Here is a 13,429-nt window from a genome sequence, read left to right on the forward strand (position 1 = left end):
CCAGGGGCCAGTGGGACTGAGCTGATCCCTGGGGAGGACAGAGGGTGGCTCTGCCCAGAGGGGTGGCCTGACCTCCTGGCTGCCCCTGGCAGACACAGTCCCTCAGGCCAAGGGCACAGCTGAGATGCAGAGGAGGCCAGCTCTAAACACCCACGCTGAGTCTTTGGGAGGACAAACTGCCATTGGCAGGTGAAATGACAGTATGATGGGGGGTGGGGATCACGGACCCAGGACACAGGTAGCTCTTGCCAGCTGTGAACATGGAGATCCTGAGATGGGGGCCAGGAGAAGGCAAGGTGGGAAGCCTTCTTGGGAGCCTTAGAGGCTGATCATCCTCTTGGGGGAGGGAGGGATTTGGAGAATGGGTTGGGGTCAGGCAGAAGAGGCAGGGAGACCCTGGTTTGAGAAAGAGGGCTTTCAAAAGAATGCGGGCAACCCCCAACCTCTAGGATTAATACCCTGTTAATTCTCCACAAAACGCCCCAGGCCTAATGTTGGTGGCCTTCTGCATTGGCCCATTTCTCTCCTGTCTACAAGGCACCTTGACAAGGAGTTGGTTCCCTTTCACAGGAATAATCGGTGCCAGGCTGCACTTCAGAGCAGCATCTGTTTGGGTGATGAATGCCCTCTTGACATGTCTTGTTAAACCCCTGCAATCACTCTGACTTTCAATTACGGGCCTAGCACCTTTTCTCTCTCTTCCCGCCTGATACCTTCCCCCACTCCAACTTGTTTGCTCACCTCTGCTTCCATCTCTTTAACACCTTATCAAGTCCTCTCGGTTTTCTCCACCACCACCTCCCCTTCATTTTATGATTTCTCAGCAATGAGAAAATTTGCTGCTGGAGTGTACAGCAGGTGAGCTGGGTGGGAAGACAGGCTAGGGAGCTGCCTCCACCTTTACCTTTGCCCGGAGAAGGAGATAAGGGGAGCTGATCAGCTGCAAGGATGCGTTGGTGGGGTGTTCAAAATGGGAACTCTGGAGCAGAGCGCTGGAAGGGCAGTTGTCACAGAGAATGGATTGGTACCTGCTCAGGGATTGGATGTTAGCTGTCAGCACTAGCTGGAGCTTGTAGGACCTTTGATCTATGTGTCTACATCCCCGCTCCCCTCTTCTCCTAGAGACTGGAGCTTGTCGCTATACTAAGAGGAGGAGAAATCAGACCTCCCATTCCTGGGCAAGGCGCGTAGGGGAGGTACCAGGTGGGGAGAAGTAGCTGAAGGGCAGACTGATTACGTCCACAAGCTTTTATTATGTGTCCCAGTCCTTGCAGACTCAGACAGATGGTCACCGTGGTGTAGGAGTCTGAGTGAGTGGTACTCGCAAGGGCAGTGGGAACACAGAGGAGGGGGAGTCCAGTCTCAGCCAGGCAGCACATAGGGAGGCTGGAAAGGCTTCACAGACAATATCTGAATGAATATTGAGGGACCAATAGAAGTTCTGCAGGGAGAGAAGGAAGAGGGAACTGGCAGGTGCAAAGGCCCTGAGGCAGAGGACAGGTGAGCACAACGGGAGAAAGGGGAGCAGAGCTGGGAGCCTGGAATACTGTTTTGGGTGGATTTTACTCTGCTTCTTATTATAGCTATTCATTTATTTGTCTGTTTCCCCCTCTAGATCATCAGTGCCTTGTATATAGGGCGTGAGAGTTGGGTAGGGTGATCTTATTCAAGTCAGGGTCCCCAGCTCTTAGCACCAGCCTGGCACTTAGCAGGGGTTCAATTAATGGTCACTGGATTGAGCTGAATGTTTAAAACGGATGTGGGATTACAGGTGACACGCAACATTAGCTGTGCAGATGGTGACTAGTCCCTCTCTCCCTGGAGCCTGTGGGGCCTGGAGGGAGCAGGGCAGCCCAGAGTCTCCTGTGGGGTGGGGGTGGGGGGCACAGGCAGAGGCTGCACTCACCAGCGCTGGCCGCAGCATCCACGAAAGTGCCGTCACCCCGGTTGTGGAAGAGGAAGTTGGGCCCGTTCTCATTGTCGCAGAAGATATCCGAGGCACTGCTGCTGAGGATGGGGCCCACGCTGACGCCCCGGCCCCCTGGAGAGGACATTGACCTTCACTAAGTGGAAGAATCAAAGCCCCAGGCCCACGTAGAGGATGGGGGAGGCCTTGGAGGCAGGCGGGGCGGGGCGGGGGGGGGGGGGGCGGGCCCTAGAGAAGCTGTGATGGTGATGCCACAAGGAGCCTGGGGAAGGGGGATTCTGATATTTCTGATGCTTCCTGGAGCCCAGAGCTGGGCTCACAGTTCCCTAAACCGACGTGGTGGGTGGCTGCACTGCTGGTGAGGCAAGTGAGGAGCAAGATAGAGTCACTTAGTGCCCATGGAATGAGTCCCTGAGTTGAGGAACACAGGTCACCACGTAGAGCTTTCCCTTCCCTTCGGTGACTAAATTCCACTCCTAAACTCACCTCTGCCAACAGCATTTAGATTAAGTCACAGATTTGCTGACAGCCCCGTGCCTTACCCTGATTGCATGTATGCTGGTCATGATACTGGCTGTGTCCCCATTCTAAGGACCTAGAGAAATAGGTTCCAGGCACAGGTACAAGGAGGCCTCATTTGCTTAGACTGATGTAGGAAACAGATGCGAGCACCTGCCTGCCTGTCCATCAACAGGGATGCTGAACGGATTACAGTGCATCCATATGACGGCCTAGTCTGCAGCTGCTAAAAAGACTGTGTAGATCCATAATATTGACTTGGAGGAATGCCCATGACATATTGTTAAATGAAAAAGCAATTTGCCAAGTAATAGTATCATATGATCCTGTTTTTATTTTTAATAGGAAAACAAATGATATTCCTGAATATATGTTTGTGCAAACTTGCTCTTGAGTTTTGGAAAAAGTGGGGAAGGCCACACCCTGAGCTATTCACACTGGCTGCCTTTTTTGGGGAATGTCTGTATTGTTTGGCTTATTGCAACAAGAATTGCTTCTGCAGTTTGAAAGGAAAAAATCCAATAAAGTATATATATTTTTAAGGACAAAAAGAAAGAAAACCAGCCCTATGTTAGGGTTTGAAGTGCCCAAGATCGATGTGGACATGTCACCAAGCTCAATCTTAAGATGTCTTGAACAAACCACCCCCAACCTATGAGTTTCAAATAAAGCCCTGAAAGCCTTCCCTCTGCCCCACCCCCACCCCAAGTTCAGGGCAGGAAATAGCTTGACAACGACCAGGCCATGGGTTCTAGTCCCAGCTTGGCTTTTCTGACCTTGGGCAATTCATGCTGCCTGGTTAGCCTCCGTATTCTCATCTATAGAATGCGGATAGTGTGCCCTGCCTTTTCTCTTTCAGGCCTTTTGAGAGGATCAAATGAGGTGAGAAAACTAAGAGGATCAAATGCTCTGAAAGGTCTCTGTGAGCCCTAGAGCCTCGTGGACCAGCTGCGGGTGTGTCACCTGTGAGCTTGTCAGAGATGCAAAATCTCAGGCGCCTACTCACCCAACCAGGACCTGCACCCAACAGGATCCTCGGGTGGTTTATGTGCACAGGAATGTTTGGAAAGTACCGCTCTGAAGGGCTGTTCAGTACAATAACAGCAGTTTATTAGGGCACTCAGAAGAATGTGATTTTTAAAAATAAATAAATGAGAGCTCAGTGGACCTGAGTGATGCTGAGCCAAGCCCCCTCATTAGCCCACCTCCAGACAAGGCAGAGGTTTCTGCTATGAATAATGTGAAGAATTGACTCATTTGAAAAGACCCTGATGCTGGGAAAGATTGAAGGTGGGAGAAGGGGACGACAGAGGATGAGATGGTTGGATGGCATCACTGACTTGATGGGCATGAGTTTGAGCAAGCTCCAGGAGTTGGTGATGGCCAGGGCAGCCTGGCGTGCTGCAGTCCATGGGGCCGCAAAGAGTCGGACACGACGGAGGGACTAAACTGAACTGAATTTGGGATGGAGGTTCTCTTGGTCCCCAGGCCCTTCTCTTCTGAGATTTGTCCTTGGAGGAAATCATGGAACCTTTCTCACCTGTGGAGCCTGCCCACCAGGGGCCAGCTTTGGGGGCAGGGGAACAGACTGGGGCAAATGGCATTGCTACAGGGGTCATTGCGGGGCTCCTTGTTAACACATTCTGGGCCCTGTGTCTCCTGATTCCTCCCAGGTCATCTAATTAACTCTCAAGGAGAGCCCAAGCCTCATGAAAACAGAGCCCCTGAATCCACAATGCTTTCAGGGCGTGTCACCCAAGTTGCACAGGCCAGGCATTTTCATTAGGAGAGCCATGCATGGGGCTTTCAGCAAGGAGGGTGCTAGGCCACTACCTGGGCACCTCTTCTGCCCGTTCAAGGAGTTGCCGCTAAGTGGTTGCTGGTTCTGCCCTTGTCTTGCCAGACTCCAGCCCAGGAGCTGACTTTGGTGAGAAATCCTCCATCTTGTTTGGACCCCTAACAATTCCAGGTGGGGCTCCAGGACTTGCTGCCCTGCAACTCCATCCTTCTTCCCCCCGCTCCAGCATCCTCCAGTTTCCTCTCTGCCTCTGACTCCCAAGCTGTGACACATTCCCTTCATTTTCTCCGAAGCAGGTTATTTCCCTCTTGGACAAATTTCTAAATCTTTCTAATTAACTAATTGGGTTGGGTTGAAGCCTTGCACCATTTGTAACCTGTAATTACTAGAAAATTGCCATGGTAACCACACTACTAATTAGTGACAATTTATTGCCATGGCAACTGGACCATAACAGAGATGTTACCCACAACTCCTTCTTGGCAAGTTCACCATACAGTTGGGGAGCATGTGAGTTGACAGGGAGCTAGCCTCCTGGGCACCAGCCGTAGCAGGCTCAGGATGGAGGGTCTAAGGAGATCTGAAGCAGGGGCAGCCAGGTACCTGCACCCCTCTCTGAGGCCGAAAGGGGAACGCTACTCCCAGGTCCATCGTGTAAGGGCTCTTCAGACCAATAAAATCCATTCATATTAAGCGTAGCCTGACCCTCCCACTCCATGCCTGGTCAATGACAGAGGCCCGTTATTTAGCAAGTATCTTTTGCCTAGACCTTGCCCTCTCCCATAGCTCTTTTCCTGACTTTGCCCCGTCTTCTCTGTCATACCCATCCTGTTTCGTGGCCTCTGAGGTTTAGCACACACCCTATGGGACTACCCCAGGGCAGTTAGGAACATCTTTATTCAGCCTTGGAAAATGATGTCCCAATAGGGAGTTAAACTCCACTTTACATCAATTTATACTTGAGGCCAGAATGTTTTCTTGGAGGCATGCAGCTCCGCAGTTGGGGCTAGAGAGGCGCATTGGTGGTGGGAAAGATCGGGGAGTGGTGAGGAAGTTCGAGTTGTGTGACCTTGGGCATGTCACTGAGCCTTTCCAGGCATCTGGCTTCTCACCTATAACTTGAGACTGATAATAATAACCCCTTCTCGGGCTGTCATAAGTATTAAGTGAGCTGGTATTTGGAAGGTACCTTGGAAAAACGTCAAGTGCCACAGACTCATTAGTGCCTCTATTTCCCACCTGCTGGGAGAATAATATCCCTTTATTTTGCTAACACTCTCAAGCTTCGAAGACCTCCTTGTTCTGCTGCTGAGTATGAATGCGGCTCCCTCCCCACCCCTCCCTGAAGGCTTCTCACTCTGCCCACCAGACTGGGCGGGAGAGAGGATCAAGGGGAAAATGCTTCCCTGTGGACCCCTCGTTCTCTGGTTGGTTTCTGGCACCCCTTGATGACCAGTTCTGTGGCTCTGTGCCCATGGGGCAAGCCTTGCTCACCCTTAAGAACTGCACCCCTAAACCTCTGAACCCTACACTTGGGAGACACAGAACCAAGTCCAATTTAGATGCAGAGGACATCAGAGGATGAGATGGCTGGATGGCATCACCGCCTCAATGGACGTGAACTTGGGCAAACTCTAGGAGATGGCAAGGGACTGGGAGGTCTGGCGTGCTTCAGTCCATGGGGTCACAAAGAGTCGGACAAGACTGGGCAACTGAACAACAACAATCCATCTCTCAAACCACATGAGGGCAGCCCTCATGGTTGAGGGTGGGGAAGGCAAAGGGTGGTTGTAGGAAGCTGGGGGCATGGCTGCACCACCCCAAACAGTACAGCAGAGGGGCTGGGATGAAGAGGCAGGGGATTCGCTGTGCTAAGGAAGAGCCTCCAGGGACTGCCTGGAGTGGCAGGAACTTGGGGAGTGTGCCCTCCAGGCACTGGTCTCCCTTCCTGTGAAATGGTGTGTGGGTGGTGTGAGAAGGTCTCCAAGGCTCCTCCCAGCTCTCCTTCTCAGGGCATCCTCCAAGCCGGACCTCAGGATAAGTGTGGCTGGGAGTGGATTCCTGGGCCCATTCACAGTCCGTACCGTGGAGGCTCTGCAGTGAGGCTATTAGACAAGGAACTTGGACCTGTGGGATTATTCTGCTGATTAATGATTCCAATGGATGCTAAGGCCTGCAGGCTGCCAAGAACGTCCAAGATATTAAAAGAGTAGCAAAGCAGTGGTACATGAAGGGGTGGAGGAATGAACAGTGTGTGTGTGTGTGTGTGTGTGTGTGTGTGTGTGTGTGTGTGTGTTGGAGAAGGGGGTGTGAAAAGGACAGGATGGTAACAGCCCAAATTTCCTGAAGCTTCTAACACAATAATATGGTGTTGGGGCTGGTGTTGCTACCCCTGACCCTGTGAGAGCCATCCAGGCGCTTGGAAGTGTTCCAAGTGTGCCAGGATGGAGGGTGTTAGACAAGGATATTCCCACTCGTCCCTAATCCCTCCAGCCTGTCCCTGAAGAAGATTGAGGGGGTGGGGAGGGGCAGGAGGACAACCCCCATCACTTGTCTGCTGGGTGGGGATTTCCAAACCGTGGGCACCTGGTGGGTGCAGGAGCGAAGTCCTTCTCCTCTGTGTGCTCCCCTGCCCTGCCCCCAGGCAGGGCTGGAAGAAGCTATTTCAGAAGAGAGGGCTGGACAAGGAGGGGCAGGAAGAGATGCTCTGTGGTTCAGTCCCGTGTCCTAGGTTTTGTGTGATCCACCCACCTCACCATTTTCTAGGTGAGGAAACCAAAGCTCGCAGAGGCGTAGTCTCAGCTAGGGGGCAATGGATCATAGCTGAGACCCATGCCTGAGTGACTTCAGAGCCACTCTCTCCCCACAGGGTGCTCTCAAACATTTCTACTCGAGTTCCCTCTCCCTAGAAGAGGGGTCTGTACTCTGATAAAGCCCCAGAATGTCCAGCCATAATAAGCTCGACATTAAAATAAAACTCAGTTGTTTTAGCTGAAGAAAATGCATACCAAGACTGCATTTGTATTCTGTAATACATCTGTGCTTGCTTTAAATAAAAAAATGATGTCCCTTCTTGTCAATCATCTGATACATCTGACACTCTGTTGGCTGGGGCTTTGGGTACCCCTGGCAGGCCTGTGGTTGCGCTCCCCGGGGGTCCCAGGCCCTGGCTGAGGAGTCTGTCACTCTAGCCTTGCCTGTCCCCAGCTGACACATTTGGCTGCACTCCCACCGAAAGGCTAGCACCCGCCTGGGAACCCAGGAGGCTCTGAGGTCCCCAGGCTACTGCCCCTTCTCTGGAGCTGGCTAGTGGGGATCCGCCAGAAGGCCTCAGCTGGGCTTTAGGCATCTCTGTCTCCTCCAATAATGACTTTCTATAAATCAGATCTGCCCGCTGCTTTGTTCTACACTGCTCCCAGCCAACAGCAAAACTCTCCACCCAACATTGTAAATCCACCTTCATTTTCTTTCCAAATTTCTTTCAAGGCTTCTTTAATCATCACCTTGCAGCCTGGACAGATGCTCCCTAAAAGGGTGAGGCCAAATCGCAGAGGTCCTCTGAGGAAGTAGAGGCTGGGGAAAGGCTGGGTCCAGAGGGAAGAAGGGAAAATAGATGGATTCCAGTGGGAATAGGGCTAAAGATGCCCACACCTGAGCCCTGGAGGACACGCCGAGTAGACACATGGAGAATACCTCCAGGGCAGGGGCTGGTCCTGCTTGCTTTGTGCTTCCTTCTGTGTTCAGACAGTAAAGAATTCACCTGCATTGCAGGAGACCTGGTTCGATCCACGGGTTGGGATCCACTGGAGGAGGGCATGGCAACCCACTCCAGTATTCTTGCCTGGAGAATCCCCTGGCAAGGGACAGAGGAGCCTGGCGGGCTGCAGCCCATGGGGTCCCAAAGCATCAGACGCAACTAAGCAACAAAGCACATGGCTGTGCTCCCTACACTCAGGAAATGACCAGCATCCCTCTGTCAGAACCTCATTGGAGGGTGTTGATGTCCGCTACACTTGTATGTACTGTCTGTGTGCCAGGCCCTGTGCCAGGCATGCCCTATATGTACCTCTTTTAATATTCCCATTTTGCAGGCAAGAAAACTGAGGCCCAGAGAGGTTAATAAGTTGCTCTCTATTGCCTGGGCAGGACATGGTGGAAGCAAGATCTGCACCCAGCACTCTGGCTCCAGATCCTGGCTACTTAGCAGCTCTGCTAGAGGGCTAATTTAAGGTGCTCAGAGAGGCCTGGGGACATGTCTGAGATCATTGGGGGGCCATAGAGGCGGCGGCAAAACTCTTGGTTCCCTCGAGTTCCTGACAGGCTCTCGGTCATGGGGAGAACTAGTTCTTAGGATTCCCATGCAGGGCAGCTCAGGCTACAAAAGGCTGCAGGCAGCTGGGGAAGGCGGGGCTAGGAGAACCAGGAACCACCAGGGAGTGGGCTTCCCGCTGCGCAACTCTGCATGGGAGGCTCGGGCTACGCCGCCCTCCAGGGACCGTCGAGTCCCCCGAGAGCGGGCGCGCTGGCCGCTAGATGGCACTGTGACCCAGCAGAGAGGCGGCCGGCGGCGGAATCGGGAGTCTGGAGAGGATGCCTCCCCTCCCCCTTCCGCGGAGCCCGACAGCTCGGTGTGGGCTTCACCATTGTCCGCCCTGCAGCCCGGGATGCCCAGGCCAACCCCCCTGCTTCCCTGAGCAGCCCAGGGCAGGCAGCTGTTTCAATCAGAAAAACCGGGAGTCGCAATTAAAGTCCAGAGGGCCAGTCCCTGGGGCCGCGTTTCTGGTGGGTGCGCCTCTTCCTTCTTCACCAGCCCCTCCTGTCTTGCAGGCTGGTGCAGGATTCTCAAGCTGGAGGTCGTTTGAAAGGTCAGCTGATTCTGGTAGTTTAGGTATCAGCGGCTGGGGCTCTGAGTGCTAGTGTCTCTGTATACCTCCTGTGTGACCTTGGGCAGGTCCTTTCTCCTCTCTGGACCTCGATTTGTTCTTTTGCAAACGGGCGGCTCTCTGGTCCATCCGGCAGATGGGTGCTGTGCGCCTTGGCTCCAGGGACTGTGGCTCTCTGACGGCACAGCTGGCCGAGGCTTGCTTCCCTCCCAGCCTGTTCAGGCCCTGCTCCTCACTGTCGACATCTCTCCCAGGGCCCAGGGCACCCTCCTGGAGCTGAGTCTTGGCCGTGTGTCAGAGCCTTGGCAATCAGGCTGGGCTCCAGTGGTGGCTGTTACCTTTGGGGTCCATTCCTGAGGGGGCATCTGGGCTAGTTTTCCAGCCAGATGTCCATGTGTCATGAACAGAGTGACTATGGGGGCTGCAGGGTAGCATTGTGGGGCTTGGCGGGCAGGGAAAGGGTAGGCTGGGGAAGGCGGGTAGACAGAATAGTAACTTGGTGGGCCAAATAGGTTCTTGTCAGCCAAATGGCTCTTGGAAATCTGCAGAGCTGCTCTAACGTGTCCTCTGGGCATGCCAGCTGCCCCGGCCTGCATGCATGCTCCACAGAAACTGCTGTCTCTTCCTTGAGCTGTCCAGTCCTTCCAGCACAGCCTGGCACAGCTGCCCGGTGCCCCCATCCCCACCCGGGCTCCTCAGCTGTCTTGTCTTGGAGACATCCCTGGTTCCGTCAGCCTTCCTTCCCCACCCCTGGTTCTGCCAGCCCCCCTGCCAGCCCCGCCAGTGTGAACAATGTCCCCTCATGCTCACACCCTGCTGAAACCTTATGAATTCTTTGATTCTGTGTACAGCCCTCGCTCCCAGACCTTGCCTCCCTTCCAGCTCATCATTTTCAAGTGCTTCATCTCCCCAGCCCACCCTCCTTCTGCAGATCAAGGCACTTAATTGCCAAGCCAGCCCAGTGCACAAAACTGGGAACTATTCAGAAAAATTGACTGTGCAAGTCGAGGCTGAAGCTCCTGCATGTTTATTCCTTCTCCCAGGAAAACACGGTTTATTGCTGTCACTCAGCCTCTTTGCTGCTCGCTCCCATGCAGAGCTCTCGCACTCTTTGACGGGGCTTGAACCGTGTAAACTATTTAATTGTCTAGTCATTTGTTCCCACAAACTTTGTCAGACAGGTTAACATCAGTCTCCCCCTTTCACTGAGGTGGAGGGCTGGCTATAGAAAGGCATCGTAAACTCAGGGGAGGCCGTGACAACCCTTTCTGGGGAGGACTTTGCGATTATGCCATTACCCAGGTGGCTGAAGGCAGGGGAGTGGCCCAAATGATCCTTCAAGGATCCTTCCAGCCCCCAGATTTGGAACCAGGTAGGCTGCCACTTGGAATTCTGTAGTGCCAGTTGGGACGGACGTATCAGGAAGGTCAACCGCTCAGAGAATTTCTACATTCAAGGTGCAGGTAGGGTGTCAATGAGGCCAGAGTACACGTGAGAAGTTGTGTACAGCTCTGGCTTCCTGATTTTTGGCATCCTAAACAGGAACTAGATTGCTCTGCCATCAGCAGTCTATTGGCAGATTATCAGAGTTTAGTCAGCAGCCGTGCTGGAATTAGAAAAACAGCCTTCCCTAGAAAGATCTCCCTGTCAGAGACTCTGACAATAGGTCCCCCATCCTGAAAGATGTGGAGGGAGCGTGCCTTAAAAAAAAGTGCTGGAGAGGTTTGGGAATAAGAACACAATTCTTTGAGCTCAGTTTACTGAGACGGGACCCAGCTGAAGCTTAGGGATTTAGCACTCAATTCCTGGCTGCTTATGTGTAAGTAAATAATTTCGTCTGCTGTTTGGCAATAAAAAATGCTTTAAATCTTGGCCTCTGTGATTTGTCAGTTTTCTCCTACAGAACCTGTTCACCCATCGCTTGGGTTACAGCAGAGAATGGGGCAAGGGGTTCCAAGGGGAGAAAGATGCAGTGATCTAGGCTATGTCCGACGTCACCCACTGCGCCTGCCAAAGCCCACCCCACCAGATGTCCCATCATCTGGAGAGGCAGCCTTGGAGGATGCCGTCTGTGGGTGGTGAGATAGGATAAAACCTTTACCCTCCCTCCCCAGGGACACAGACCCACCCTCTCCTGTGGTCTCTGATGAATTAGACTCAGCCTTGCAGGGCCTGAAGCCTAACCCCAGCCCCCAGTCCCTCCAGCTCACAGGCCCCCTGTTCCACTCTGCCTACCTGTGTATTTGCTGACCCCAGCCTCAGCTGCCACATCTCTGAGCGCCAGAATGCCCCGGGAGAGGTCACTGGCCTCGGGGTCCATTTCGATCAGGGCGTCAGGGCCCACGTTACCGTAGGCATAGTTGGCGATGTAGATGGAGTAGCGTCCGGAGCCCTGAGCAGGAAGGGAGGGAGGGTCAGTGAGCAGGACCATCTGGGGGCCCGGAAGCAGATCCCCCCTCCACTCACAGGACCATAGCTCTTTCTCGAGGTTTGGGCTCTGCTCCTGGGGTCTGGCATCCGTGACCTTGCATGACACAGCTCCAGAGGTGCTTTTCCACAGAGGCTACGAAGTGTGGGATGCCCCCAGAGTCCTACAGCACAGTGCTTCCCCTCTCTCCTGTTCCAGAAGAACATCCCTCCCTCTCCCCCACAACCACCTTTTTATAGACAATTTTCTAATGTGCCTCCCTCCAGCTGAGCTCTCTCCAGCTGCCAGCCAGGGTAGCTGCTCAATAAATATTTGCTGATTGATTGATCTACCAATTCCCATTATTCTCAGTCTCTCTCTCTCTCCCATTCAAGCTTGCTCCAGCCAAGATGACAAGCAAATTCCTGAGCCTTCTCCCTCCCCCATCCCCAGCCCATACTTCTTCACTCCTTAATTTGGATGGCACAAGAGGCTCGGCCACAGTAGGCTCCTCCTTCCCACTTCTACCCCCTTGCTTTTCCTGTACCAGAAAGAAATTGTACATTGCTTCTGCCTTTATAACAGTGTCTCAACTATAAATATATATATATATTTCCCCCTTTGCATCCAGGAGAAGCCCTGGGCACCAGTTCTTTGTTACTGTAGTCATTCTCCTCTCTAGTCCAAAACACGGCTGATAAAAGATTCTTTCCTGCCTGCTATTATAATGGTGTTATTTCTTCAATGGATGCTTTCTTTCCCTCAAGAGATCCACACAATTTCTCAATCAGTTTTCTAGCTTTCCTCTTATCCCTTGCAGCATTTCCCTCCAATTAATCAGACAGTACATATTTCTTGAGCTCCAACGATGTGCAAGGTCCTGGGTTATAAATGTACTTCAGACAAAGTCTTTGTCCTTAGGTTGCTTATAGTCTGGCTTTAAGGAAGCTGACAAGCTACTGTATAGCACCGGAAACTATACTCAATATTTTGTAATAGCCTGTAAGAGAAAAGAATCTAAAAAATATATATGTATAGATGAATCACTTTGCTGTATCCTGAAACCAACACAACATTGTAAATCAGCTATACTTCAATAAAAAATAAAATTAAATACAATAACAACAAAGGAAGCCATGAGCACAAAACAACCTGGGAGAAACAGCTGAATTTAAGACAGCACAGTGTGCTCTGCCACTGCCCTCTTTTCAGCCTTCTTTGCTTTCTTTTATTTCTTCCCCGGTGGTCCCATGAGAGCCCTCTCTCACCTAACTGGTCACTTTTTCCCTTTGGAACCATTTTCTTTGGGGAAGTTGATTAAGAGCCACCTGCGGCTAACAGGTAGGTGAAGCAAGGAAGGCGCTCAGGTTCTCCTGGGGGAATCAGACGTGTCAGCAATTACAGGTCTGATTAAGAGTGGGTACAGGGTCTCCTGGGTACACAGAAGAGGGGCTCCTAACCCAGAGGAAGGGCACCTGGCCACAGAAAGTTCAGAAAAGGTTTTCTAAGAGGAGTCTTGGCCAGGTGAAGTGGAGGGGAAAGAACCTTCCAGGCAGAGATGAGACAAAGAGTGATGTATATCGCATGTTGGGAAGCTGCAAACAGTTTGTTCAGTGTTCCCAGAATATAAAACGCAAGGTGTGGCATGTTGGGGGAGGAAACTGGAGCTGTTCCAGTTTCCAGCTCCATAAAGACTTTTCTGTCTCTTCATTTCTGGTTCTCTGGGTCTCTAGCCTGCTACCTGAGTGATGTAAAGCAGTGCGACTCAATTTCAGTTTTGCGTAGGGATCATGTGGGGATCTTGTGAAAATGCAGATTCTGATTCGGCTACCTGAGTCTTGTTACTAGAAATGGTCCCTGGACCAACAGCATCAGTGTCACCTGCAAGCATGTTA

General features: G+C 52.3%; 1 protein-coding gene across 5 annotated transcripts in view; it reads right to left on the reverse strand.

Moving 5' to 3' along the window:
• CRTAC1 (cartilage acidic protein 1) overlaps nt 1-13,429 on the reverse strand; it is a 151,668-nt gene that overhangs the window by 26,181 nt on the left and 112,058 nt on the right. For all 5 annotated transcript variants that reach the window (XM_052660772.1, XM_052660773.1, XM_052660771.1 and 2 more), the window contains exons 5-6: nt 11,363-11,519; nt 1,907-2,041 (exon numbers count right to left, since the gene is read on the reverse strand). In XM_052660772.1, coding sequence (XP_052516732.1) covers nt 1,907-2,041; nt 11,363-11,519 — 292 coding nt within the window. The remainder of the gene's footprint in view (nt 1-1,906; nt 2,042-11,362; nt 11,520-13,429) is intronic.

The sequence above is a fragment of the Budorcas taxicolor genome, chromosome 23 (assembly GCF_023091745.1).
Source record: "Budorcas taxicolor isolate Tak-1 chromosome 23, Takin1.1, whole genome shotgun sequence".
NCBI classification, from domain to species: domain Eukaryota; kingdom Metazoa; phylum Chordata; class Mammalia; order Artiodactyla; family Bovidae; genus Budorcas; species Budorcas taxicolor.